Here is a 25,051-nt window from a genome sequence, read left to right as displayed (position 1 = left end):
GACTTACTTCACTCTGTATGACAGTCTCTAGATCCATCCACATTTCTACAAATGACCCAATTTCGTTCCTTTTTATGGCTGAGTAATGTTCCATTGTATATATGTACCACATCTTCTTTATCCATTCGTCTGTCAACAGGCATTTAGGTTGCTTCCATGACCTGGCTATTGTAAACAGTGCTGCAGTGAACATTGGGGTGCATGTGTCTTTTTGAATTATGGTTTTCTCAGGGTATATGCCCAGTAAGTGGGATTGCTGGGTCATACGGTAATTCCAGTTTTAGTTTTTTAAGGAACCTCCATACTGTTCTCCATAGTGGCTGTATCAATTTACATTCCCACCAACAGTGCAAGAAGATTCCCTTTTCTCCACACCCTCTCTAGCATTTGTTGTTTGTAGATTTTCTGATGATGCCTTAATTTAACTTTGACTAAGGATACTTTGTGGTGAGGTCTTCCCCTTTGAGCCAGACCCTCAACCTCCAGGAACATCCAGGTAGGGATGACAGGATGTACTTTGACAAGCCAGGGGAACCAGTGGCATCCTTGCAGTGAAGCCCAAAAGTTAGGTCATATCCTATGTTTTGAGGTACTGTCTGCCCGAAGCCACAACTCTCTCCAGCAGGCCTAAGGTCTCTGGGAAAATCCAGGCAGTTGTGGCTTCCCAGGGTGTGCCTTAAAGAGGACTTTGACATCCAGTCTCTAGCAGTTACTTCTATGCTTAAATCCTTTTGCTTTCTACCTTACAAACAAACAAACAGACAAAAATTACCTATACTTTTTTTGACTGCTCAGAATATTTCATACCAAAATTTTTGAAGAAAAATTCAGATCTTTTGGGGGCTTTATTATGAAAAGTAGTTTTTTTCAGAACAACATTAAAAATGTTTTTTTTTTCTGGGTGGAGTCTCCCATCTCATCCTTATAGGAATGGCTCAGTTTCTGGTCTCCACCAAATGCCTAGATTTAACTGGTATAGGTTAAGGAAAGAGAATTCAACATTTGTCGGGTATATGCCACATGCTTTTACATGTATTATCTCATTAAGCTTGACAACAATACTGTAAGGCAGTTATTTCACTTCTTTTTTAATTAATTTTTATTGGAGTATAGTTGCTTTACAGTGTTGTGTTTCTGCTGTACAGCAAAGTGAATCAGTTATACATATACATATATCCCCTGTCTTTTAGATTTTTTTTTTTTTTTTTTTTGCGGTACATGGGCCTCTCACCTTTGTAGCCTCTCCCCCTGCGGAGCAGAGGCTCCGGACGCGCAGGCTCAGCGGCCATGGCTCAGGGGCCCAGCCGCTCCGCGGCATGTGGGATCCTCCCGGTCTGGGGCACGAACCCATGTCCCCTGCATTGGCAGGCGGACTCTCAACCACTGCGCCACCAGGGAAGCCCTTCCTTCCCATTTTGGTAACCACAGAGCATTGAGTAGAGTTTCTTGTGCTATACAGTAGGTTCTCATTAGTTATCTATTTTATACGTACTAGTGTATATATGTAAATCCCAATCTCCCAATTCATCCCACTCCCCCTTCCCCCCTTGGTATGCATAAGTTTGTTTTCTATATCTGTGTCTCTATTTCTGCTTTGCAATTGTTCATAGGTACCATTTTTCTAGATTCCACATATAAGCGGTATTATACGATATTTTTCTCTTTCTGACTTATTTCGCTCTGTATGACAGTCTCTAGGTCTATTCACATCTCTTCAAATGGCACTATTTCGTTCCTTTCTATGGCTGAGAAGTATTCCATTGTATATATGTACCACATCTTCTTTATCCATTCCTCCGTTGATGGACATTTAGGGTGTTTCCATGCCTTGGCTATTGTAAATAGTGCTGCAATGAACATTGGGGTGCATGTATTTTTGAATATGGTTTTTATTTCTGTTTTACAGGTGATGAAAACAGGGTTCAGAGGGGTTAAGTAACCTTGAGAAAGTCTCAGCTTAGATGTCACTTGGAGAGGCCTTAAGTAAAAATTTTTGGTTAGATTTTTTGTTAATGCTAAAAGGACTGCTAGAAATACAACTTTTTTTTTTTTAGCTGTGTTGAGTCTTCATTGCTATGTACAGGCTTTCTCTAGTTGTGGCGAGCGGGGGCTACTCTTCGTTGCAGTGCGTGGGCTTCTCACTGTGGTGGCTTCTTGTTGCGGAGCACGGGCTCTAGGCGTGCGGACTTCAGTAGTTGCAGCTCGCAGGCTTCAGTAGTTGTGGCATGTGGGCTCAGTAGTTGTGGCTCGCAGGCTTAGCTGCTCCGCGGCATGTGGGATCTTCCTGGACCAGGGATCGAACCCATGTCCCCTGCATTGGCAGGTGGATTCTTAACCACTGTGCCACCAGGGAAGTCCACAACTTCTAAAAGATGCTTAATCCTTGATTATATATATATATTTTTTAAACTGCCTAGAAAAATTTCTGGAAGAATACAAGTAAATCTAATAACAATGATTACCTCTGAAATGTAGGGAGGGAATCATAATAAGAGGAACAGGAAAGTCAAAGGGAATTTAGCTTTATGTATAATGTTAACATTTCTTACAAGGAGAATGTATTTATATGTCAGTTATATAATTAAAAGTTAAATAAAAAATTCTTAACCTCATTAGAAATCAAGGAAATGAACATTCCAATGCTACACTTTTTTTTTTTTTTTTTTCGGTACGCAGACCTCTCCCCGCCTCGGCCTCTCCCGCTGCGGAGCACAGGCTCCGGACGCGCAGGCTCAGCGGCCATGGCTCACAGGCCCAGCCGCTCCGCGGCACGTGGGATCTTCCCAGACCGGGGCACGAACCCGTGTCCCCTGCATCGGCAGGCGGACTCCCAACCACTGCGCCACCAGGGAAGCCCAATGATACACTTTTATACTAATCATCTGGGCAAAGTTTTAAAGATTGACAATGTCTATGGTTGTCATTAGTGGTACATTAATACACCATTAGTAGTAGTGTAATTTGGTACAGACATTTTAGAAGATGTTTTATAGGGTCTACCAGTTTCAAATGTGCATACCCTTTAACTTGGTCATCTCACTTCCGGGAAACTGTCCTACAGAACTGTTTATACATGGCATGAAGGTGCATGGAAAGGATCCTCAGGGCTGCATTGTTTAACAGTAAACACCTGGGAGAAACCTGATTGTCCATTTCCTGTCCATATCTGTTTCTTTTCCATTCATCTGGTTACTCCAGGCAAATACTGGGAGTTATCCTTAATTTTTCCTTCTTCCTTCTCCATACTCAGTCTATTACTCTGCCAATTCCATCTTCAAAATATGTCTCAGATCTACCCATTCTCTCTATCTCTACTGCCACTGCCTCAGTCCAAGCCGATGTCAACTCTGGCTTGTATTACATCCAAACAATTGGCCTCCCAATTTCTTCTACTGCTCCTTTCTCCATCCTCCCAGCCATTCTCCACAAAACAGCCAAATTTAAAATATAAGTCAAATAGCATCATTTTCCTACCTAGAAATCTTTAATGGCTTCCTTTTGCACTAAAAAAAAAAAAGCAAACCCCTGGCCTTGGCCCTTAAGACTGCATTATTTGGCTCCTGCTGACTTCTGTAACCTTACTGATTGCCGACCTCCACATTAGCCTTCCTTTAGTTCAGGACAAGTTCCTTTCTTATCTCAGGGCCTTTGCACAAGCTGTTTCCTCTCCTGGAATGCCTTGTCCCTGGATCTTCAAATGGCTCAATCTAGTTTATGCTTCAGGGCTCAGTTTTAGTAATGCCACCTCTCAGAGAGGCCTCTCTTCTTTATTATTCTCTTAGCATCCTATTAACTTCTTTTGTATTATTTTCCATTTTAAAATTATTTGTTTAATTACTTGCTTATTATCTGTCTCCCCAGACTGTTGACTCCATGAGGGTGGAAACTTTCTGTATGCTTATCACTGTCCAGCCAAATACCTGGCACCGGCTAGGCACTCAATAAATGGTTGTGGCTGATGGGAATCTCGAAGATATGTGTGTGTGTGTATGTATAAATATAATCGTCTAAAAAGGGAATTAAAAGAAGAGTATATATAATGCTTTATAAAGCCACATGTTTGTATGTAAATGTTTAGAAAAAAGGCCTGGAACAGTCAATACCAAGCTGTTAGTCCCTGTGGTGACCTACGGAGGGGGATGGATAGGGTTGGGGGCCGAACAGTGACTCCTTTTTTATTCTATAAGCTTTTGAGTTGATTAATTTTTTAACAATATGTACCCATGTATTTGTTCCTCCTTTAAGGGAAAAGGAGGAATAAAAATAGAGGAGGATGACTCAACTTTTATTGCAAAAAAGAAAGCTCCTCTCTCTCACTCTCTGCGCTGACCCAAAAGAAGAGAGCAACAGGGAGAAAGGACACCAGTGAGGTCATTCCCTGCCCTGTACTGAGCTTGGCACTAGTTTTCATAGTAGAAAGAATCCTAAGAGATGCCCTTATGCCCTGAGGCTAAATTTTAAATTCTTAAATGTAGGCCCAACCTTGGTCTCCCAGACACAGCCAAGTTGTATATTTTTAGCCTGTTTCATTTCTAGGCTAGTGAAAGCTGCACCTCCAGCCTCAGTTTAGCAGGTGAAGTCAGCAAAGAGAATAAACAAGCTCTGGGCTTCACTGCAGCTAAGCTTCTCAAAGTTAAGTCAGTTCAGCAGCCCCAACCCCCAAGGAAACTATGTTCTCTAGATTCTTGTCTCCCAGAAATGTGGATAGCTAATCATTTTCACAGCTAATGTTCATTGCATGCTAATGGTATGCCAAGCATCTGGCAAAGCTCTTTATACACATTATCTCATTTAATCACCATAACTATGAAGTAGTTATAATTATCTCCATTTTATAGATGAGGAAATGGAGGGCCAGGATGGTTAAATAGCTCATCTGGGATCACACAGCTAGTAGGTGGTGACGTCAGAATTTGAATCCAAGCAGTTTCACTCCAAAACCCACATCCTTAACCACAATCTCCTTCTCTTTCCAGGGTCACCACCCCGCCCCCGCCTTCAGTACGGCTTTGGTGGGGATTGTGTACATTACGGCAGAACACAGGGAAAGTAGAACAAGTCTTCCTTTGCTAAGAGGTGTGATGGGAAGATTTGGGCTTTGGAGTCAGCCAGACTTGGGTTTGAATCACAGCTATCCCACTAGGACTTTCACTATTCAACAAGTATTTCCTGTTTTATTTACTGTGTGCCAGTGATAGCACTGGGTACACAGTGGTGAAAAACAAGTATCACCTCTGCCTTCATGGAGTTTATGGGAATGCAGATATTAAACAAATAAATACTTAACTACAAGTTATATGTCCTCGGGAGACAAAGAACAGGTTGTTACGAGAGAGTATAACCAAAGCTTCCCTCTAAATGAAGGCCAGAGGCAGCCTTGGAATCTCTGAGAGACTTTCTACTTTCATTTCATTTTCCTTCCTTTCTTGATTTATTAAGGAAAGAGGTCTTAGGTGCCTACTGCATATACAGCACTTTCTCGAGTGCTTTGGAGAATAACAAAGAAATAGAAGGTAATGCAAGTTGGAGAGACAAAATAGAACTGTACTTTGAACAACTAGAGAATTAAAACAAGTGCGTGTCCTCAGATTATCTGTGAGGCTCCCTATGTGCCTCAGTTATTTTATCCGTAACATGGGGATATTTGTCTTGCCCAATCACATGTTTTTGTGAAGACCAAGTGAGATCATGAAGTGATGAGGTGCCACACAGCTCCAAGCACAGAAGGACTAGAGGGTTAGGGAAGGATTAGCGTGGCGTGGGATTGCTAATCAGGCAGTGCTCTCAGGAAGACATGGACTTTGTCAGGTCTTACAGGGGACAGGTGTGGATCAGGAGAGAGGAGACTGAAGGCCAGAGCAGTGTGGGAGGGGATTAAAGAGGAAGAATTAGCCAGATATATGAAGGGCAGCCAGGAGCCCCACCTGCTGGGGTAGAGGATCCTCATCTCTTGCCTGGTCCATTGTAGTAGACTCCTTAGTTGTATCTCTACTGCAGTCTTGCAGACCCAGCTCCACCTTCCTGCCCCCCACCCCCCATTCATCCTTATAGCCATGTGTAAAGATCTGGGTGAGAGGTTTACTAGGAAGAGAGAGTAAACCTTGGGATGGGAAAGAACTTTGCACATTTCGAGGAACTGAAGAGATGCCAGATTGGTCAGCAAGGATGCTAAAGAGACATCAGGGAAGGCAGAAGAAAGGTGAGCAGGGCTTAGGTCATGGAACCTTATCAGCCTTGATAAGGAGTTTGGGAAGTGACCGGGCTCCTCAGTCAACTCTGCCCAGCAGAGTGATCGTGCCTTCTGCTCTTTCAGGTTTGACTGGTGTTCAACCCTCCTTCCTACACCCTCCTCAGGCCAGAAAGGGCAGTGCCTCTGCTAGGCTGGCCCCAGTGTTTAGTGTGCCTGTCCATGGTCTGAGCCTATAATTTGGTGGGTTGGCTGGTTACAAAAATAAAAAGTGTGACCTATAACTAAAGCTGAGTGGATTCAGTAAAGAGGGAGCTTTTAATTTGCAGGGGTCCTGGGCTGTATTTAACTGGAGGAGAAATGTGTCTCCTCCCTAAGCGCTGCTGCATTTTCTCCCTTGAGTACCTGCTCTGCAGTGAGTTAGGGTTTTTGGGCCTGGGGGTGAGCTTTAGGGAGATATTTCGAAGGGAATTTAGGGTCCAACAACAGGTTTGATGGTGCTTCCTGGGAGGTTGGCATTATTCAGTCTTGCCTCTCATATAACCCACTTGGAGGGAAGTAGAGTTTTTAAATGTTTGATTGAGTGATCACTCATTTATTCATTCAACACAAATGTATTGAGTGTTTACTGTGTATTTTAGACATTAGGGATCCCATAGTGAACAAAAGAGACAAAGGGACTTGCCCCACAGAGTTCACGTTTTTGTTGGGGACAACAATAAACACATACACAGGTCTGTCATAGAATGTTGAGCAGGGATAAGTGCCATGAAGAAAAAGAAGGTAAAGGGGTGGTGAGTAAGAGGGGCACTATTTTAATGAAGTGGCAGTTTGAGGGGTTGAAGTACAGGAGAAAAGTGGAATAGTGAAGACAACTTTCTGTGGACTCTGGACCCCAGCTTCCGAGAGCCCCCCAGGACAGGGGCTCCCTGAGCAGGGCAGGGTTAGGTCCGTGCTCAGCGAGGGGCCTGGCTGCTTCCTAGCCCAGGTGGGCCCAGTCGGAGCCTGTGGTTGCCTCTTCCCGGCTCCACTGGTCAGAACTGTCTGCAGGGCTGGGCAGGGTGCTGGTTAACTGTAAATAGATACTTGTCTTTCCAGGGCTCCTCAAGCCTGGTCCTCTCAAGATTTCCTGAAGTCACCGTGTGTTCTTGGCTAGAGGAGGACTAAGAAATCTGGCCTGGGAAGCTGCAAGGAGTGCAGGGGTTCCTTCTGCCTGTGCCTGCTGCTCACCAGGCCTTTTTCAGGGGCTTTGGGGCTCAATGGATTTGGATTTGAATCCCGGCTCTGCCATTTATTAGCTCTGTGACCTTGGGCCAGTGCTGTAACTTCCTCAAGCCTTGTTTTCTTTATCTATATAATCAGGATAGGAATACTTGACTTCTAGGGATTTGGTGAGCATTGAATAACATATATAAAGGATCCAGGACAGTGTCTGGCATAGTGGGTGCTCAATAAATTTTAAGTTGAAATATTCTAAGACCACTAACCTCTTAAAGTCAGGGGTCTGGTATTAAGGAGCCCAGTGAAAATATTCAAGAAATATGGATTATTATTGATGGGTAAGAGACTGGTTCTGTGTACCTCAAAGTTGTGAAATCACTGAATTGCACACCACATATTAGTCACCTGGCTTTCCTACTCCATGTTGGCCTTGTCATGGCCTCTGCACGGGCCTTAGGATCTCCAGGAACTAATGTGGCCCTTGGCCTATCCTTTAGCACATTTCATCTCTAGTACAGCCATGGAAGGATCGGCCTTTAAGAGTCTTCTGGACTGGGGAACTTACCAAGGCCAGAGTAGCCAGCATAGAGCTACCGAGGTCCAGACCTCTGCCCCTGGGACTGTATTGAACTCTGGGGTGGTGGTGGCCACTGTTATGTGGGTTCATTTGCAGATTGAAGGGATCACAGACTCCCCCTCAAAACCAGCCTCAGAGTGAGACCCAGACAATGTTCTAGAATTGATGGACGAAAGATAGCTAAGTGGGAAGGAGCATCTTAGTTTGAACCTTCTGTGTCCAGAGTATGCTTGGGCCCCTTACTTTGCACAGGCTTCTTGCTAATGGTTGTGGTTATTTTGTTTTTACTTGCCGCTCAGCAGAATCAGCATCACACAAACACTCGTTATCCTCAGGCCCTTGGCAGTCAGGGCACTTGGTGAGTCCCTTGTAGAGTGCTCACGTCTACAGATTATTTTCTGATGTATCTGGCATGAGTTCCAGACTGACAGTGCAATAGCAACTATCAGTTGCTCCCTTTGGGCTTGACTAATTACTGCTGGCATCGTATGTAAGGAATTAAGAATCTCTTATGCTTTTACGGGGCAGCAGGGCCTGGTGAGCTCCCAAAGCGTTTATCTGTCATTTCCCCAGAATACCCTTGTTAAAAGTTGTGAGCAAAACCTCAGGAATTGAAGGGTAGCCAGCCAGACAGTATTGGGTGGCATTTGGCTTCTCAGTTGATTCCCTCTAAGAATTGTAAAGAAACCATCTAGTACTTGTTGCCTACAGATGCCTGTAGGGAAATGTCAAATGGTGTCATAATGTTGTAAAAGCACTACTAGCTGCTTCTGACTGTCTTGGAGGTGAGAGGGCAGAGAGGTTATTCCAGCCTTATTCTATGGCTAGGTGAAAATTTACTCAGGACTCTGGAGGGCCTCTGGAGGCTGCGAACTGAGAATGGCGCAGGTGTCATCTTCCTCGCCTGGAGACAAGGAAGGGAGAGGGATGCAGTACTAGCCCTCAGAGACTCCCTAGTGCAGCACGGTGTTCATTCGCTCAGCAAGCACTTACTGAGCACTTAGGATTGTGTGAAGTGCCAGAGAAATAAAGATGACTGAGACAGTGTCTGCCCCTAGGAGTTCAGTCTGGAGGGGAAGACAAACACATTAAACATCTAATTGCAGTCTTCAGCTTGGGAAGCACAATGGTATAGACATGCAGGAGCATCTGGGGAGCACAGGGAGGGGCTTGGGGAATACTGCCTGTAGGAGGAAATCTCTGCTGGCTAAAGGGATAATTAGGAGTTGGAGAGAAGTGTGGAAGAGAAAGCAGGTAGAGTGGCGGCATCAGGGTGAGGCAGAGTGATGTATTCAGAGAATCCTCCCGCTGCTGCGCGGGGCTCTTGGAGTGTAAGGTGTAAGGCAGACAGTGGTGGCGCGGTGGGGATGGCTCGAGTAGTAAGGAGGGCTTTGAATGCCATGCGGATGGACCATACTTCATGCTTTTTGTTGGAGAGTGTCATGGTCAGATTTTGAGGTGTGAGTGGGTCATTGTGGCAGCCATGGGAAGGGACTCAGAACTGGAGGTGGGCAGCCGAGTGGAAGGCCTTCTAGTGTGGTGATGATGATGGGAACCTGAACCAGAGCTGGTTTGCATGGTGGAGATGATAGGACAGACTCAATAAATAGTTTAAAAGATTAAATTTGGGGACTCAGTGATGGATTAGATTTGACATTGGAAAGGTAGAGATAAGGGAAAAGGGAGGAATTCAGGATGATACCCAGATTTCTAGTTTGAGATGGAAATGCATATTTGAGAGTCATTGGTGTTTACTGGTCAAATAAAATTTGGGGTCAAAACATTCTCATGCCTCTCTCTATATTCCCACAGACAGCACAGACCTTCAGGGACTGGGAGGGAAAACTCCTGAGACTTATGCAAGGTCACAAGGAGAGAAACAGTTGTTGAGAAGAGTAGTTAGCTGAGGGGGCCGAAAACAGAGATTTGTGGTAGATCAAACCTCAGGTTTGCAGACGGCAGGTTTAACCTGCAGAAGTTGGGAGACAACGGGGAGGTGAGGGACTTGAGATAAGGCGGAACACGAAAAACAATTTTCTTTGCAAAATCTCATCCCAAAGTTTAGAGGAATTGTCCCAGATCACTCAGCAGAGCACCTTAGTTAGTCGGTGCCTCAATTCTGTCCCCCCAAATTCTGGTCCCAGCTTTCCTGTGAATCCTCTGGGTGGCTGTTGGTGTTTTCAGTCTTACCTTTCGGAGGGGCGTGTGTGCAACTGCTCTAACCTAGAGAATTAATAAGCGTATAAATATATTTAACCTATACTCTTCAGCTACATGTATATACTCTCTCTTTTATGCATTTTAAAGTACTGTGAAATTATATTTTATGTATGTGCTTAGAAGCTATCTTTGAGTCACCTGCAACTCTTTGAAGTAGCTCATCCAAGTTACCATTTATAGAGCCCTTCTCCTGGGCTAGGCACTATTCAAACTCCTTTTCATTCTTTCGTCCCTTCACTTAATTCTTATAGGAGGTAGAGATTGTGATTCACATTTTATAGATGAAGAAACTGAGATTCAGAGAAGGCTAGTAACTTTCCCACTGTCTCATGAAAAGTACCAGGATTCAAATCTAGGTCCTCTCTGTTCCAAAGCCCATGCTGTTATTTATAGCTCTCTGAATGTTTAAAATGCTATTCAGGTATGAGGGAATTGTCACCTTGTGGTGTCCAAGAGGGGAGTTCCCTTGTCTTTTTGCTCTGCATGGTGTCCTTCTTACTCTGAGACAGAAACCTTGAACTTCAGGTGTTTGGCACACATACCTCGTTCAGCTAGTTTCACCCAGTCTTGCTGGACAGGGAGGCACCATTTAATGATCAACCAAAGCCGGTCAGACCAATACAGATGGACCTTCCCAAGTTAGAAATGGAGATTTGATTTCTTTGTAAGGAGATGGCAGGGTATGGTGGAAAAAGCCATGTCCTGGCAAAAGTTCTGTTGGAGGCCACATATCTGGGTTTGAATCTGGGTTCTGCCACTTTCTGTATGACTTTGAGCCAGTTGGTCTCAGATTCTTAATTCTCTCACCAGTTAAGCAGGCATAATACCACTTACCTCCACTGGTTATTAGGAACAGTAAGTGAGATTTTGTGAGAAAAGTGCCTGGCATATAAGAGACGCTCAGTAATGTTTTCCTCCCCATCTGTGGCCCCAAGTGAATATGGCACCTAGGACACCAGACATTGAGAGAAGCAGACAAGATTCAGGGTCTCTCCGGGGTGGGAACTCCCAGAAGACTACTTCCAAAGAGGTGTTTTTCTAGCTGGACAATCAAATGAGATGTAAAAAAGCTGGGGCACTCAAAGATGGGGTAGGGTGTGGGCAGTCATAACCTCTGTGTCAAGCTCTGGCCTTTAAAGTCATGAGGAGGGACAATGTTGGGAGGGTGGCTTGTGGATCAAGAGCAGACTGAGGTCTTTACGATTCCTCCCCAAAGAGCAGAGGAGCACTGAGGCACTGAGATGCACCTCCATTTGAGAGCAATTGAAAAAGCAAGGAGAGACAAAGGACTTGTAGTGCCTCTCCCCAGCTGATATGACTGGTGACAGATGTGAGCTCATGCTGGGGCATAAAGCAGGAGTCGTGCCCCTCCCACGTGTAGTCTGGATGTAGGAAGGGATTCATTAAGTTTTATGTTTTGATAATAAGCTCCTGGATTTATGAGACGCCTAGAAAGCCCAAGCCAGGCCCCCAGCTGGTACACTGGGTGAGATGGAGTGCTGCCCCCAGCTGGCCTCTGCCATCCACACAGGCAGCTCACAGCACCTATTAAGCTTTTTCTGTGTGTCAGACATCCTTGTCTAGGAACAGGTGTGGTCAAGGAAAGTCCATGCCCTCACAAAGCTTACAGTCTAGTTCAGGAAGTAATACAGAATGTGAGTAGTAATATGAGAGTGCAGTAATTTTTTGTGTGAAATCTTATAATTAAAAGATCTAGCATAGTGCTTGGCCCAGAGTAGACGTTTATAGGCCATAGTTTTCCCTTTTTTGGTAAATATACAAGAGTTATCGCAAGGCAAAATAGGACTTCCAGTTGGCACAGTGTATGATGCCTAGAAGACACCAGTATTTGGTATTGAAGGAATGATTGAATATAATTGTGGATGGGAAGCAAGGGCAGGAAGCCCCACAGAAGTTCAGGGGAAGGAGTGTGCAGAGGTCTGGGTTGTTTGGAGGGGGCTTCATGAGGAACGTTGATCGTATTGATCCTGAAGGATGCATGCAATTTGAAAAGGTTCAGAGAAGGGCTAAAACAATTGGTTGTCTCAGAAGAGGCATTGTATGGGAATACAAACTCAGGGTCAGACCTGGATTCACATCTCAGCTCTATTGAGTACTGGCTGTGTGACCCTGGGCAAGTTCCACGGCCTGCCTTTCGAAGCCTTTGTTTCCTCACCTGTAAAATAGGAATGATGTTAGTCCCAACTTCATAGGGTTCTTGTGAGAATTAAATGAGATAATCATATAAAGTTCTTCTTTTTTTAAAATATTTATTTATTTTGGGGCTGCATCAGGTCTTAGTTGTGGCATGTCGGATCTTTTGTTACGACGCGTGGGCTCTTGATGGCAGTTCAAGGGCTTCTCTCTAGTTGTGGCACGCAGCCTCATTAGTTGTGGTGTGAGGGCTCTCTAGTTGTGGCACGAGGGCTCAGTAGCCCCGCAGCATGTGGGATCTTAGTTCCCTGACCAGCATCCCCTGCATTGCAAGATGGATTCTTAACCACTGGACCACCAGGGATGTCCCTCATACAGAGTTCTTATCAAAGTTTTGTCAATAAATGTTAGCTTTTGTCATTATTTTATCATTTTAATAGTAGTATCATTATTATCCTACTCATGCCTACCTACTTACCTTAGTTCCCTAGACCTTGTGTCATCTGGCTGTTCCCTGCCTGCTGTAATATCCTCATATATACTTTTATTCCATTATTGTAAATCAGGGACTCCCAGACTTTTTTGGCGTTTTGTGTGTCTGTGTAGTTTCAATTGCTGTGTCCTTGCCTAGCATATCACCATCTTCCCCTGCTTCATTGCTTTTCCTGCCTTCCTCCTGCTTGATGTTTTAAGACTAAATCCTATAGCATTTCTTCCAGGAAGCCTTACTCGACTCCTCTATTAGATTTTGCATCCTCGGGATCCTACGGTGCCACGTGCACCTGTTTCACAGCTGTGCTGTGTGCACTCATCCCTGGTTTGCTTGTCTACCTTGCCCTCTGGATATAAACTTCCTGAATGTAAGGATCCTGTCCTATTTATTTTTATATCCCCAGCTCCTAGCTTAGTGATTGGCATGTTATTTTCCAGCTAATTGTTGAATAAGAAATCCAAACCCCACCCCCCTCAAAAAGCATAGCTAGCTTTATGTGTAACGTTTACTACCTACTTCTGACTTAAATGCTTTACATATATTAACTTTAATCATCATAGCAACCCTATGAAGTAAGTATTATTTCTACCTCCATTTTATAGATGAGGAAACTGGGGCTCATAGAGATTAAATAAGTCTCCCAAGGCCACACTAGTAAGTGGTGGAACCGAGATTCGTACCAGGGCAGTGTGGCTCCTCATTCTGTGCTTTAACCACTCTGAGATTTGTGATAGGATATTTATTGAACACCCAAGAAAAGGTGAAGAGACATTAGCTATAAATTACAACTCCATGAACATATTTTAAAGGCGTTAGTAAATGTGTGGAGACGCTGTTAGGGGGCGAGTGTAGACCTTACCAGTCTTCGCTTATGAAAGATTTGCTAGAGAAGGTGGGATTTCACCCGTTGTGAATTGGATGAGGCGCATGGCTGGCAATTGGGAAGGAGATGATCTCTGAGGACAATGTAGAATAGAAATCTTAGGGTCAGGAAAAAGAGATGTATATGTATGGGGAAATTCAATTTGTCCAAACTTTATTGAGCACCTACTACAGTGATAAACAAGCTGGTGATGATGGTGCCTGTGCTCAGGAGCTTGTGGGCTAGCGGGCTTTAAGATGAGTCTGGTTAGAAGATGAGTCAGGGGAGTGTCTTAGATTTATGGCGTGAACTGAAGGACAGAGTTGAAACTCAGAATGAGAAGTGGGAGTTTGCTGAGGGAGAAGCAGCATTAAGGAAAGTGACTTGGGCTGTAGCACATTAGGCAGATTATAGGAGAGGGACCAGAAATAGCAAGGACAATTGTAAGAATTTGGATAATCCCCTCCAGAAATAACCAGGGACTGAACCAGAGACTTGGTGATGGGAGAGGTAGTAGCAGGATCAGTCAGTTATTTATTAAGCACCTGCTCATGATTCACAGAAGGATAAGGCATGACCCCTACCCTCCAGGAGTTCATGTTCTAATTGTAAATAAAGGAAATACACTCATGAAAAGACACTATATGACTTCATTCAGTTTGTGTTAAGATCCATGGTATCAGTGAACAGCTATTTTTTTCCTCTTTGCTTCACTCATCTGGACTTCATTTCCAAGGTCACCTCATGGTCCAGAATAGCTGCTGAAGTTCTAGCCATTACCTCTGCATTCCAACCAGCTGGACAGAGGAAGGAGAAAAGAAGGGTGTACTCCCTCCCTTTAATGATACTTCTCAAAAGTTGTACACACTACTTCTACTTGCATCCTACATGGTCACATAGCCACACCTGAATGCTAGGGAAGATGAGAAATATATTAATTCTTTTAATTTTTTAAATTTATTTTTTAAGTTCAAGTATAGTTGATTTACAATGTTGTGTTAATTTCTGCTGTACAGCAAAGTGACTCAGTTATACACATATATACATTCTTTTTTATATTATTTTCCATTGTGGTTTATCCCAGGATATTGAATATAGTTCCCTGTGCTATACAGTAGGACCTTGTTGTTTATAGAAATATATTAATTCTGGGTTGCTAAGTGCTCAGCTGAACATTGGAGGTTCATTAATAAGGAAGGTGAGAGGAGGTTGGGGATAACAAGCAGGTCTCTGCCATATCATTCTTCACATATGATTATGCTTTGGAGCTCAGAAGAGGGATTGAGCTGTGTTGGGTAGTCACAGAGTTGGATTTTGAGTCAGGTAGTAATAGGTAGGGATTCAGAAGATTGGGGAAACGTCAGTTATAAGCAAATCCTATGGCAAGAGTGGCTGTTCTGAGAGAGAGTCCAGGAGAGAATGAGCTGGTCAGAGATGCTGGGGCCAACCCAGGGAGAATCTTACCTGTGAAGCTCTTTCTTATTTAAGATGCTAAGAACAGTAGACCAAGGAGTTTAGGTTTTCTTGTGTAAATGGTAAGGAGTCAGAGAAGATTTCTGAACTGAAAAGAAACATGATTTATCTTATGTGCTAGGAAATTTAGAAATTTCATCCACATGCAGGTTGGAAGTAGGGATGCCAGCTAGAAGGTTATCCCAGAAGGTCAGGAGTGAACAAGGGCCTATCCGATGGTGGCAGTGGGAATGGAAGGGAAGGGAAGGTATGGATGAGAGACCCTGGGAAGGACACGCCCTGGGTCCTAGTGGTAATGGGCTGTGGTCTGAGGAGAGAGAAGAAGATGCCTTTTGTAGGATGTTACCCCAGAAACGTTGTGTCCTCTGTGAGGTAGCGCTGCCTATTAGGTCTCTCCTGGCGGGAGGGCAGAATGTCATGAAGAGAAGGGTTGACCTTGGTTGGCTACCGGGATAATGTGAGGCTCTGCCCCAAGACTCCTTAGCTTTGGAAAGCCAGCTGCCCCCAGCAGAATAGTTTCCATTCTGCGTAACTGGGGACTGTGTGGGTCTGGCTAACCGCGAGGAGGGGCTGAGGAGCCAGCAGATAGATCAAGTTGCTGTGGCAGTGACTTTTCAAGCTGGGGCTTGGGGCCCCTAGCTAACAAAAGTCCTTCTATCCGAGGCTGTGTGCTTCTTGACTGAGTAGGCCAGAAAGGTGTCCTTAGCCAGGGCCAGGTTACCTGCCAAGGTTACCTGATGTCAGGTATGAAGCCGACAGTGTGGCAGAGGGTAGAGCTGGGGGGCTTTGCCGGCACTGGGGTCATGGCCAACTTCCCGTGCCGGCTCAGGATCCAGCGCGGGAGTGTTCCAGGGTGAAGAAGAGGCCTCGGGGGGTATAGTTGTATTTGGATAAAGCCACCTCTTTGTTTGATTGTTGCTGGCCTTCTAGGACCTCTCCTTTACCCGACTTCCCTGGTGTGAGTTGCAGAGCTCAGCCTGAGACATCTGGCGAATCCATCTCTTTTTCCTCCAGGCTGCTCAGGGACTTGGCCCGTAACTGCTCAACAAGTCATTTCTGGTTATAGAGTCATCAGTGACCACAGAAGCACGTTCTCCAGACAGGGCTCTGAAAGCTGGCTTTTCCCTGGCAGCTTGTCCCCAAAGTGATAGCTTCAAGTAAACAGAACCAGAAAGCCAGAGCTAAGCCATTACAGAGACTTAAGTCAAGGAGCACCCACCCATAAGTCTAGTAGGGTAGCTTAGGCCTTGAGGAAACCGTGTGTGTGGCTAGAGCTGTGTCACACCCATGAGCCCCTGTGCATGGGGCTGCAGATGGAGGGAGGTGAGGAGGGAGGGGCAGCTGTACCATTGAGGCTATGGGGTTTGGTAGCACCAGGGCAGGAAGCCTCGAGTCCAGGGAGGTGACTGCTGCTGTCCACCCCTTCCTATTCTTGAAGTGTTCATCCCACTCCATCACGGGCAGGGCTACCTCTTCCTCCAGCCAAGTGTCATGAACTGTTCTTGTGATTTCCTTTCTGCTGCAGGATATAGTTCTTCTCCCAGAGCCTTTCCCAGTTGGCTCAGGCTCATTCCAGACTCTGTCTCAAGTTATCTTCTCCAAACCTGAGCTCTGAAAAGAAGGATGGGAGGGAGGCAGGCAAGGAGAGCCATCCTGAGCTTCGTCTCCCAGGTGGGCAGCAAAGCCAGGCTTGGGCTCGGTCTGTGGGAGCTGCAGTGAGACCTGGCCACCGACCTGGTCTGCTTCCTACCCTGCATTACTCCCGCCAGTCACGGGGCTGGGGGAAGGTGTGGGTGTTTGCAGGGACTGCTGTGCTTCCCATGTCTGGACCTTCTTAATTTTCGCTCTTGGACCTTTGACCAAATTCTCTGATTTTTTTGGTTTCCTTTTGCCAGGATTGTACTTCTGGGGGGCAGTTAGGAGGAGCTGTGCTGAAACAACGAGATAAACAAACAGTGACGCAGAAGCGGCAGCAGCGTAAGCAACAGGCTGGGCCTGCCGTCTGGGCCGGCTGGGTGGAGGAGGACTCCCGCCCTGCACACTGGCCAGCTGGCTTGTGTTAAAGCGTTGGCTGAAAATAACTCTCATTGTCTGGGAGCTGCTACTGCGCAGGGCTGGCAGGTCTGGCTGTGGCCGCCAAGGGGGCCGAGGCAGCAGGGGCCGGTACCTCCCACCTCCTTGGGCTCTTGCCCTTTGGGAGCAGTGCCCAGCTGGCCACAGCTGCGTCTACTGCCCACCAGGAGAGACACGTGGAGAGTAGGCCGGGCCACTCCTAACACTCTGTCCTTTTGGTGGCTGGGCATGGCCCTTTGTGCCCAGTGTTGCCTGTTTCGCCATTGACTTGGGGGCATGAGATGTGAGGGGATCCTGGCAGGAACACAGGGCGGGAACGCAGGGCTCCAGCTGCTCCTACAGCAGTCTCCTGGACTCCCAAACCTGGGACCTCACTGCATTCTCCTCTGCCATCTGTATAATGGGCTGATCTGTGGATGCCCGAGAGGCTTTGCTGGCTGCTGTGACCTGGAGCTGGGGCTCAGCAGCATGTAGTGCCCGGGACAGTGCCTCATTTCATCTCTGGGGAAGTTCTAGACTCAGCTTCTCAGGGCTCCCCACCCCTGTGGGCTGAGCCTGGCGGCTGGGGCTGCCACACTGGGGAGAAGTGGCCAGCCGTAGGGGACTTGGTGGGGGAGGAGGTTCTGAGAGGGAAGACATCAAGAAAACCACCAGCTCGCATTCTGTATTTGCTCAAAATAGACAGCCCTCGCCTGCCTTCCCTCAAGCCTCCAGAATCCCCTTCACAGGAAAGTTTCAGACATCTCTCTTCCTCTCCTCAGAGGACCTGTGCCATTTTTGTCTCTGTTCCTGAGATTTATCGTGATTGACTGGGACCAATAGAAGCAGCTGGGAATTTTGGGTGGTTCCTATTTCTGTTTGTTGGGTTTTCCCCAGGCCTGGCCCAAGGAGACTGACAGAGGCAGGGGTGAGTCGCAGCACAGGAGACACAGCTTTGAAGGAAACTCCAACCCTACCGGCATTTCCCTTCCCCTGCAGTGGGAAGGAAACGAGGAGGGGCTAACTGACCTGGGGTGCAGAGCAGGAAAGGGAAAGGAACCTCTGCGACTAGAGCCACCTCCCTCCTCCTCTGCTTCTCTGGGGCCAACAGGAGTCCGGTGGGGAGTAAGGAAGCCTCGCTTGGGGGGACTGGGCCCTTTTGCTCCCGCAGAGCCCAGGAAGGGGTTGGCCCCTGAGCAGGGCACTCTGCCTGGCCGCAAACTGGCAGTAAACCAGAGCGGCCTTGCCGGAGAAGCATCAGATCCACCCCTTTCTGCTTCTTCCTGTTGTAGGTTTTTATTATTAGACTTCTGGCTGGTTCCCTCTGATTTAGGAATTAGTCCCAGAGTTGCTTTCAGTCTGAGTTCCTCTTCCCCCTCTCTTCCCATCTCCCTGGGGTCTCCCTTTCCCTCCCCAAGGATGGTGGTATTTCATTTCCTCCTAGGCTTCGAGGAAACCAGAGAGGGATCAAAGGAGGGGTAAGGGATTGCTCTGTCCCCAGAGTGTGGAGAAGCAGTGCTGAAGGAGGAGGGACAGAGGCAGAGATAGAGGGACAATCCAGGAGCCAGAGGGCAGGTCCTTGGGATGTTAGAACATTACTCAGTGTTTCTAGGAAGAGCGGGCAGGGAACTGTGTGTTCCAGACACATACGGGCCCAAAGTATTTATCATTTAATCCTCATAAAACCCTGTGAAGTCGTGAGATTATCTCCATTTTATGGGTGAGCTCACTGAGATTCTGTGACTCTGAAGAGCCTGAAGTTGATCGTGGGCTGTCTGATTCCACCTTCAGTGCCCCCTGCTCCGAGACAGCTGAACCTCCTTTCTGTTCAGCAAGGATCTCAGTGAGGAGTTAGCAAGAACTCAGCCCAACTTCTGCCTCAAGAGAGCCTGAGGTCTCTGCGGAGCCACGGCAGGAAAATGTCAAGGAAACAAACCTCTGACCGAGACCAGAAGGAATCATGTCAGATTTGCTCCCTGGCTGTCCCCGGAACTCAGGAAGCTGCCCTTCCTCAGGACGTTGAGCCCTGCTGACCTCACGCACGTTTTCTGGTGGAGGCAGAAGCCCCGATTCCCTAGTCTGGCAGGGGGAGAACTGCCAGGCCCTGGTCCTGCCCCCTAGCCAGTGGCTCCCACCCCCCAGTCAGTGATGGGCTTCTTGTGAGTGTTGCAGGCTGGGGAATTCCCCCACCCACCTCCTTCCCCATCACACTTTAGCCCCAAAGGAGCAGAGAAGACCGCCGCCATCACTGTCCAGAAAGTGCCACCCAGAACTCTGGACTGGAGGATGTGGGCCTGTGGTTGGAGCTGATTCATGCGTCTGCCACCCATTTCTGTACACTGATGTCCCTCTCTCTTGGGCATCTAAATTTTGGCCAGGTCCCTGGGGTTCCTCCTCCATGCTCTTAGGCTAGGGTTCCCAAAGGTGGTGACTCTGCTTCGTCTTTGAAGCCCTGGGGGGACGTTTTCTCACCAGTTCACCTGGTGGGGAAGTCTGAGGCCACAGCAGCTGACAGTGGGTGGCTGAGGGAGGAGGTTGGTGTAGACGGGATGTGATGTCTGTCACAGTAGCGACAAGCTCCCACCCCCGGCCCGGTCGTGTTCTTCCAAGGGAGACAACTGTTTTCTACCTTCACGGCACAGACTTGGGAGAAAGGAGCAGATGACAGTGAAGTCATCTCAGGACGCACACAGAGCCAGAACCAGGCCTGGTCTCACTTGGGCTCAGCTGGCAGAAGCCTGGCCCTGGTTAGGTGGGAGAACTTGCTCTGGGCCACCTTTGATCTTTGGGTCCCTGTTCTGTTATGGCCTCCTGCTCCTGTCCTGTTATCCACAGAGACATGCTGAGATTGGCCCTTAGCAAAGTAATTCCAGAGAGAAACATCTGGGGTTGTATTTGCCCGTCCGGCCATCCCTGCTACATCGGCAGTGGGGAGGATTCGGTTAGCCCCTCTTGCCTGCGGAAGCTCAGGCAGGTTAATAGGGCAGCAGAAACCATGGGGAGAGGTGTGAAGTGGTGGTCTCTTCCCCTTCTTTTCTTCTCTTGACCTCTTTTGTATTCCTGAGTTCTTCTACTTCTAAACACTGAGCAGAGATCCCAACGCTACTTCTTTTTTGAACCATAGTGACCCTGTTGCCAGCAAGGAGCTGGGCCCAGAGCTCAGAACCGGGACATCTTAACCATAGGTTTACCATCAACTTACTCTCCACTCAGTGCCTGTCACAGGGTTAGACATTATTGGGGGTTGGAGATCGTATGAATAGATACAGTCCTTTAGGAGCTAGATGAGCATACAACTGGCTTAATCGTATGTATGTAAATAAATGCATAATAAATAGATACATGTAACAGAAATAAATGGTGTTTAAGGATTTTCTTTTAGTTTCTTAGAAAATGGAGGCCCCACTCCCAGGATACTCCTGATGCTTTTGGAATAATGCAGGGCCTGTGTGACTCCTTGGGATCCGGGGCACACACGATTCACGTTCCCAGGGATGAGGATGTCAAGGAGTGGGTAGCGGTAAACCAAGTGGTCATGCTTCGTTTACCCGGGAGTTAAGAGCTCAACTTGGAGCAGTGGGTAAAGGAGAGAAAGATGAGAGGAAGGCCTTCCAGGTGGCCTGAGTATGCTAGGGGAAGAGGCCAGATTTGTGGGTAGTCACGTGGGTCATCAGACAGCTCTGATACTTCAGGTAGGAGATCATATCTGATTCAGGAGTTGGGGGTGGGGTGCAGGTGAGTGATCTGCCTTTGGAGGCAAGGGCTGTGACTGCCACCAAGGCAGCCGCCGGACTGGCTAGAGGAGGGCCTTGGCTGGACAGGGGTAAAAAGGGAGGGAAAGGTAGGGCTGCTGGTCTGGGTGGAGCTCACCCATGGATGCCTTGGCTTTTACTCATTTACACTTGTATTCGTTTATTCACTCAGCAAACAGTAGTGAACAAAATAAAATGACTCCTGGTCTGTCCTGTACTCTAGGTTAGAGTGTCTCAACGAGGGGTTGGGACACTTTACTGTGTCTTAAGTAATTGGGAGCTGTGTCATAAGTAATTGATACTAATAATTAAAGTCCTGAAATTCTGTAAATTATTTCCTTAAAAATTTGAGCAGTTACCTTTATGTTAATGTTATGCTCATTCACTTGTATCCTGATATGAGGGAAAGGGGTAGACTTGTGACATCTGCACAGGCTGTGGGTGGCTCAGGATTCACCCATGGGCACACGTGGTGCAGGAAGCCCGCTCAGCTCTCAGACCGTGGGGGGAAATCGATTGAAGGTTGCCACTTTAGATTGGTAGCTTTCAAACTTTTTTGCCCGGTCCCATGTTAAGAAACACATTTTACAGCGTGGTGTGTGTGTGTGTGTGTGTGTGTGTGTGTGTGTGTGTGTGTGTGTGTGTGTGTGTGTGTGTACATAACATAAAAAGAAACAAAACTTCATGAAACTTTTATTTATCTATTTTTGGCTGTGTTGGGTCTTCGTTGCTGCACGTGGGACTTTTCTCTAGTTGCGGTGAGCGGGGGCTACTCTTTGTTGCAGTGCGTGGGCTTCTCATTGTGGTGGCTTCTCTTGGAGCATGGCACACGAGCTTCAGTAGTTGCAGCACTCGGGCTCAGTAGTTGCAGTACGCAGGCCCTAGAGCACGCAGGCTTCAGTAGTTGTGGCTCGCAGGCTCAGTAGTTGTGGCTCACAGCCTCTACAGCACAGGCTCAGTAGTTGTGGTGCATGAGCTTAGTTGCTCTGTGGCATGTGGGATCTTTCTGGACTGGGGATCGAACCTGCGTCCCCTCCACTGGCAGGTGGATTCTTAACCACTGTGCCACCAGGGAAGTCTGTGAAACATTATTTATACTTCCTACTTGCAATGAATTCCGGTATCTTCAATCCTATTCTATTTTAATCTGTTCATTTTCTTTTTTTAAATTTAATTTTATTTAGAAAAAATTTTTATTGGAGTATAGTTGATTTACAATGTCGTGTTAGTTTCAGGTGTACAGCAAAGTGAATCAGTTATAAATACACATATATCCACTCTTTTTTTTTTTAATTCTTTTCCCATATAGGCCATTACAGAGTATTGAGTAGAGTTCCCTGTGCTATACAGCCATTTCTTACTAGTTATCTATGTTATGTATAGTAGTGTGTATATGTCAGTCCCAATCTCCCAGTTTATCCCTCTACCCCCACCCCCTGATAACCAATCTGTTCATTTTCATTTAAAATAAAGTTACTCTTGACTGACTAAATTGATTCCACAACCTGTGGTTTGGAAAACATTGTTCAACCAAGCTTAAGCAAATATGAAGGGGAAGCAGGAGGATGGTCATGCCTCTCTGAGCCTTCCTTATGAGCCACAGAGTGTCAGGGTGAAGCCTGAGGGACCAGGCCTAAGGGAAGCCTATCAGCCCTGTTGACTCAGGTTCTCTCCTCAGAGCTCCATGAACCTGCCTCCTGACAAAGCCCGGCTCCTGCGGCAGTATGACAACGAGAAGAAGTGGGATCTGATCTGTGACCAGGTACGGGGTTTGCAGTGGGCCCAGAAGTGGGGGGTGTGTCTTGAGCTGGACGAGGCAGCAGGACCGTGGGCATTGACTGCAGCTCTGGGGTTCCTTGAGGAACCCTGGCCTGGGCGTGGCATCAGTCCATGCTTACTTCCTGATCCAAAACGCCTCTCCTAACAGAGACAGGGCTGGTAGGCCAAGTTCCCCTCTAGCTGCCACAAAGAACTGTCTTGATTTCTTCCCAGTGAGCAGCAGCCTCAAGGAGGTTTGTGTAGGTCTGAGGTATAGGGTCTGCTGTGGAGGAGTTTGGTGTTTTTCCCAGCAGAGCTTGTTTCTGCCTTTCCCCAGGGTGAGGGCTGTCCCTGGCTGGGAAATTCAAAGCACCATTTTTCTCTCACTCTGCTCCAGATCTGGCAAATAGCAGGATTTTCCCCATTATTTACAGGCCTCTAGGAATGAGAAGCCCCAGTCCTCTAGTCTCCTGTTCCCAAATCTCAGAACATGAGGACTGGAAGCTCTCCCTACACGAAAGTGTTTATAGACAGAAGAGAAAATAGAGATTATCACTTAGCTCAGAATCAAGAAGTAATGCCTGCGGCCTTGCTCTTTCCCCTGCCCACATTTGAAGATCACAAGTCATGAGTTTCTGAACTCAGACAGGCCTGTCTGCACTGCTGGGAGAGTTGACTTTTAGTTCCTTACCTCTTGGGAGGTATGGGAGCACCTGGCCCAGAGTGTAGGCATTCTGTTTACCCAGCACTTTCTGATGGAGTTTTGTCATAAACATAATTTTTTTCAAGCCCTGAACAAAATCACAAAAATCACAATAGCTAACATTTACTGAGTACTTATTATGGACCAAGCACTTATATATATATATATATATATATATATTTAATCCTCACAAAAACCCTCTGAGGAAGGCACTGTTACATTTTATAGAAGCAGAACCTGAGGCTCAGTAACTTGCCTTTCACTGGTAGGTGATAGAGCCAGGGCTCAGGCTGCCAACTCCGTCTGTGCTAACTATTGTGCTCCTCTGCTTCCCAAGTCATGCTGCTTGACCTAAGGTAGAATCATGCTTCAGAGAACCTAGTCCAGGTCGCTTCTTATCCAGGGAAGGCCAATTTCCTTGAATTCTGCATTAAGAGGAGTTGAGCACCTACCTGGGGTTTGGAGAACAGTAGCCCTTTGGTACTGAGTGTCTTTAATTGATAATCTCTCAGTCTTTTCTAGGTCACATAATGTCAGCTCTTTCTTAAACCTTTCCTTTTTTTCTTTCATTTGTTTTTAGGTTCTGTTTCCTAACATTATATCATTCTCCTGGACCCTCTCCATCCCCTAACTCTTCAGATATCTCCGTTGTGGAGGCCCTTACAGGACCAGAATGCTTAAAAGTTTTCCCTTGGGTCAGATGAGGGGGTTGGGCCACAATGGGGAGCCTGTGCCCTGTGTGGAAGGGGACGGAGCAGTGATCTTGCTGAAAGCAGCCTGCAGCATTTGGGGTTGCTTGGATTGTGGGGGTCTGGGACCTGGGCAAGGAGCAGAAAGTGTTTGCACTCCTAAGCTGTGTTAACACAGCAAAACCAGTCCAGTCCCAAGTCTGGGCTCAGGGCTCAGAAAATTGGCTTCTACAAGGCCTAGCTTCCCTCCCTTTCGCCTTCCTAACCACTGTCCATTAGCTGGCTAGGAAGTGAACAACATTTCCCAATCATGTCTTTATTTTGGATGCTGTTTAGAGCTATGTAATCCCCGCATCTTCTTAGGAAGCAGCAGGCTCTTAAAATAATTTTTAGTGTAGAAAAATATTTGAGGCTCAGGGAGTACTAACTGAAGGAGGAGAAGATGGCAACAGATGAGAAGTAGCTGAGGATAAGTCAAGAAGGGGAACCTATGGTTTGGATGATGTTAAGGGCCAGGTGATAACTTTAGGAGTCCCCTCACATCAAACACTGTGAGTGCCCTACTTCCTCAGCACTCCCCTCAGAACCTTGGGTGGCTGTGTACACACACGTGTTTCCCTTACAGGAACGATTCCAGGTGAAGAATCCTCCCCACACTTACATCCAGAAACTCCAGAGCTTCTTGGACCCCAGCGTAACTCGGAAGGTGAAGTGCGAGGCAGGGAGTCCCCGTTTTGCTGCCCTTTACAGTCCTGTGGGGCAAACCGTTTGACTTGGGTTGGGACTGCTTCTGAGCAATGGGAGTTGGGTTTCTGTGTTCTGAGGCCATGGCCCTGGAGTGGCTGGCTAGTAACAGAGGGAAAGACTATAACTGCCTTCTTGTATGCCTTCCCTTTCCTTTTCTACCCCT

General features: G+C 46.8%; 1 protein-coding gene across 5 annotated transcripts in view; it reads left to right on the top strand.

Moving 5' to 3' along the window:
- The window catches only part of FMNL3 (formin like 3), a 55,179-nt gene that overhangs the window by 10,736 nt on the left and 19,392 nt on the right, over positions 1-25,051 (top strand). For all 5 annotated transcript variants that reach the window (XM_027106184.1, XM_027106186.1, XM_027106185.1 and 2 more), the window contains exons 2-3: positions 22,670-22,753; positions 24,767-24,847. In XM_027106184.1, coding sequence (XP_026961985.1) covers positions 22,670-22,753; positions 24,767-24,847 — 165 coding nt within the window. The remainder of the gene's footprint in view (positions 1-22,669; positions 22,754-24,766; positions 24,848-25,051) is intronic.

The sequence above is a fragment of the Aethalodelphis obliquidens genome, unplaced genomic scaffold, assembly GCF_003676395.1.
Source record: "Aethalodelphis obliquidens isolate GAN/ISIS:26980383/991018 unplaced genomic scaffold, ASM367639v1 scaffold8, whole genome shotgun sequence".
Classification (NCBI taxonomy): domain Eukaryota; kingdom Metazoa; phylum Chordata; class Mammalia; order Artiodactyla; family Delphinidae; genus Aethalodelphis; species Aethalodelphis obliquidens.
This window is presented reverse-complemented; position numbering and strand designations above follow the sequence as displayed.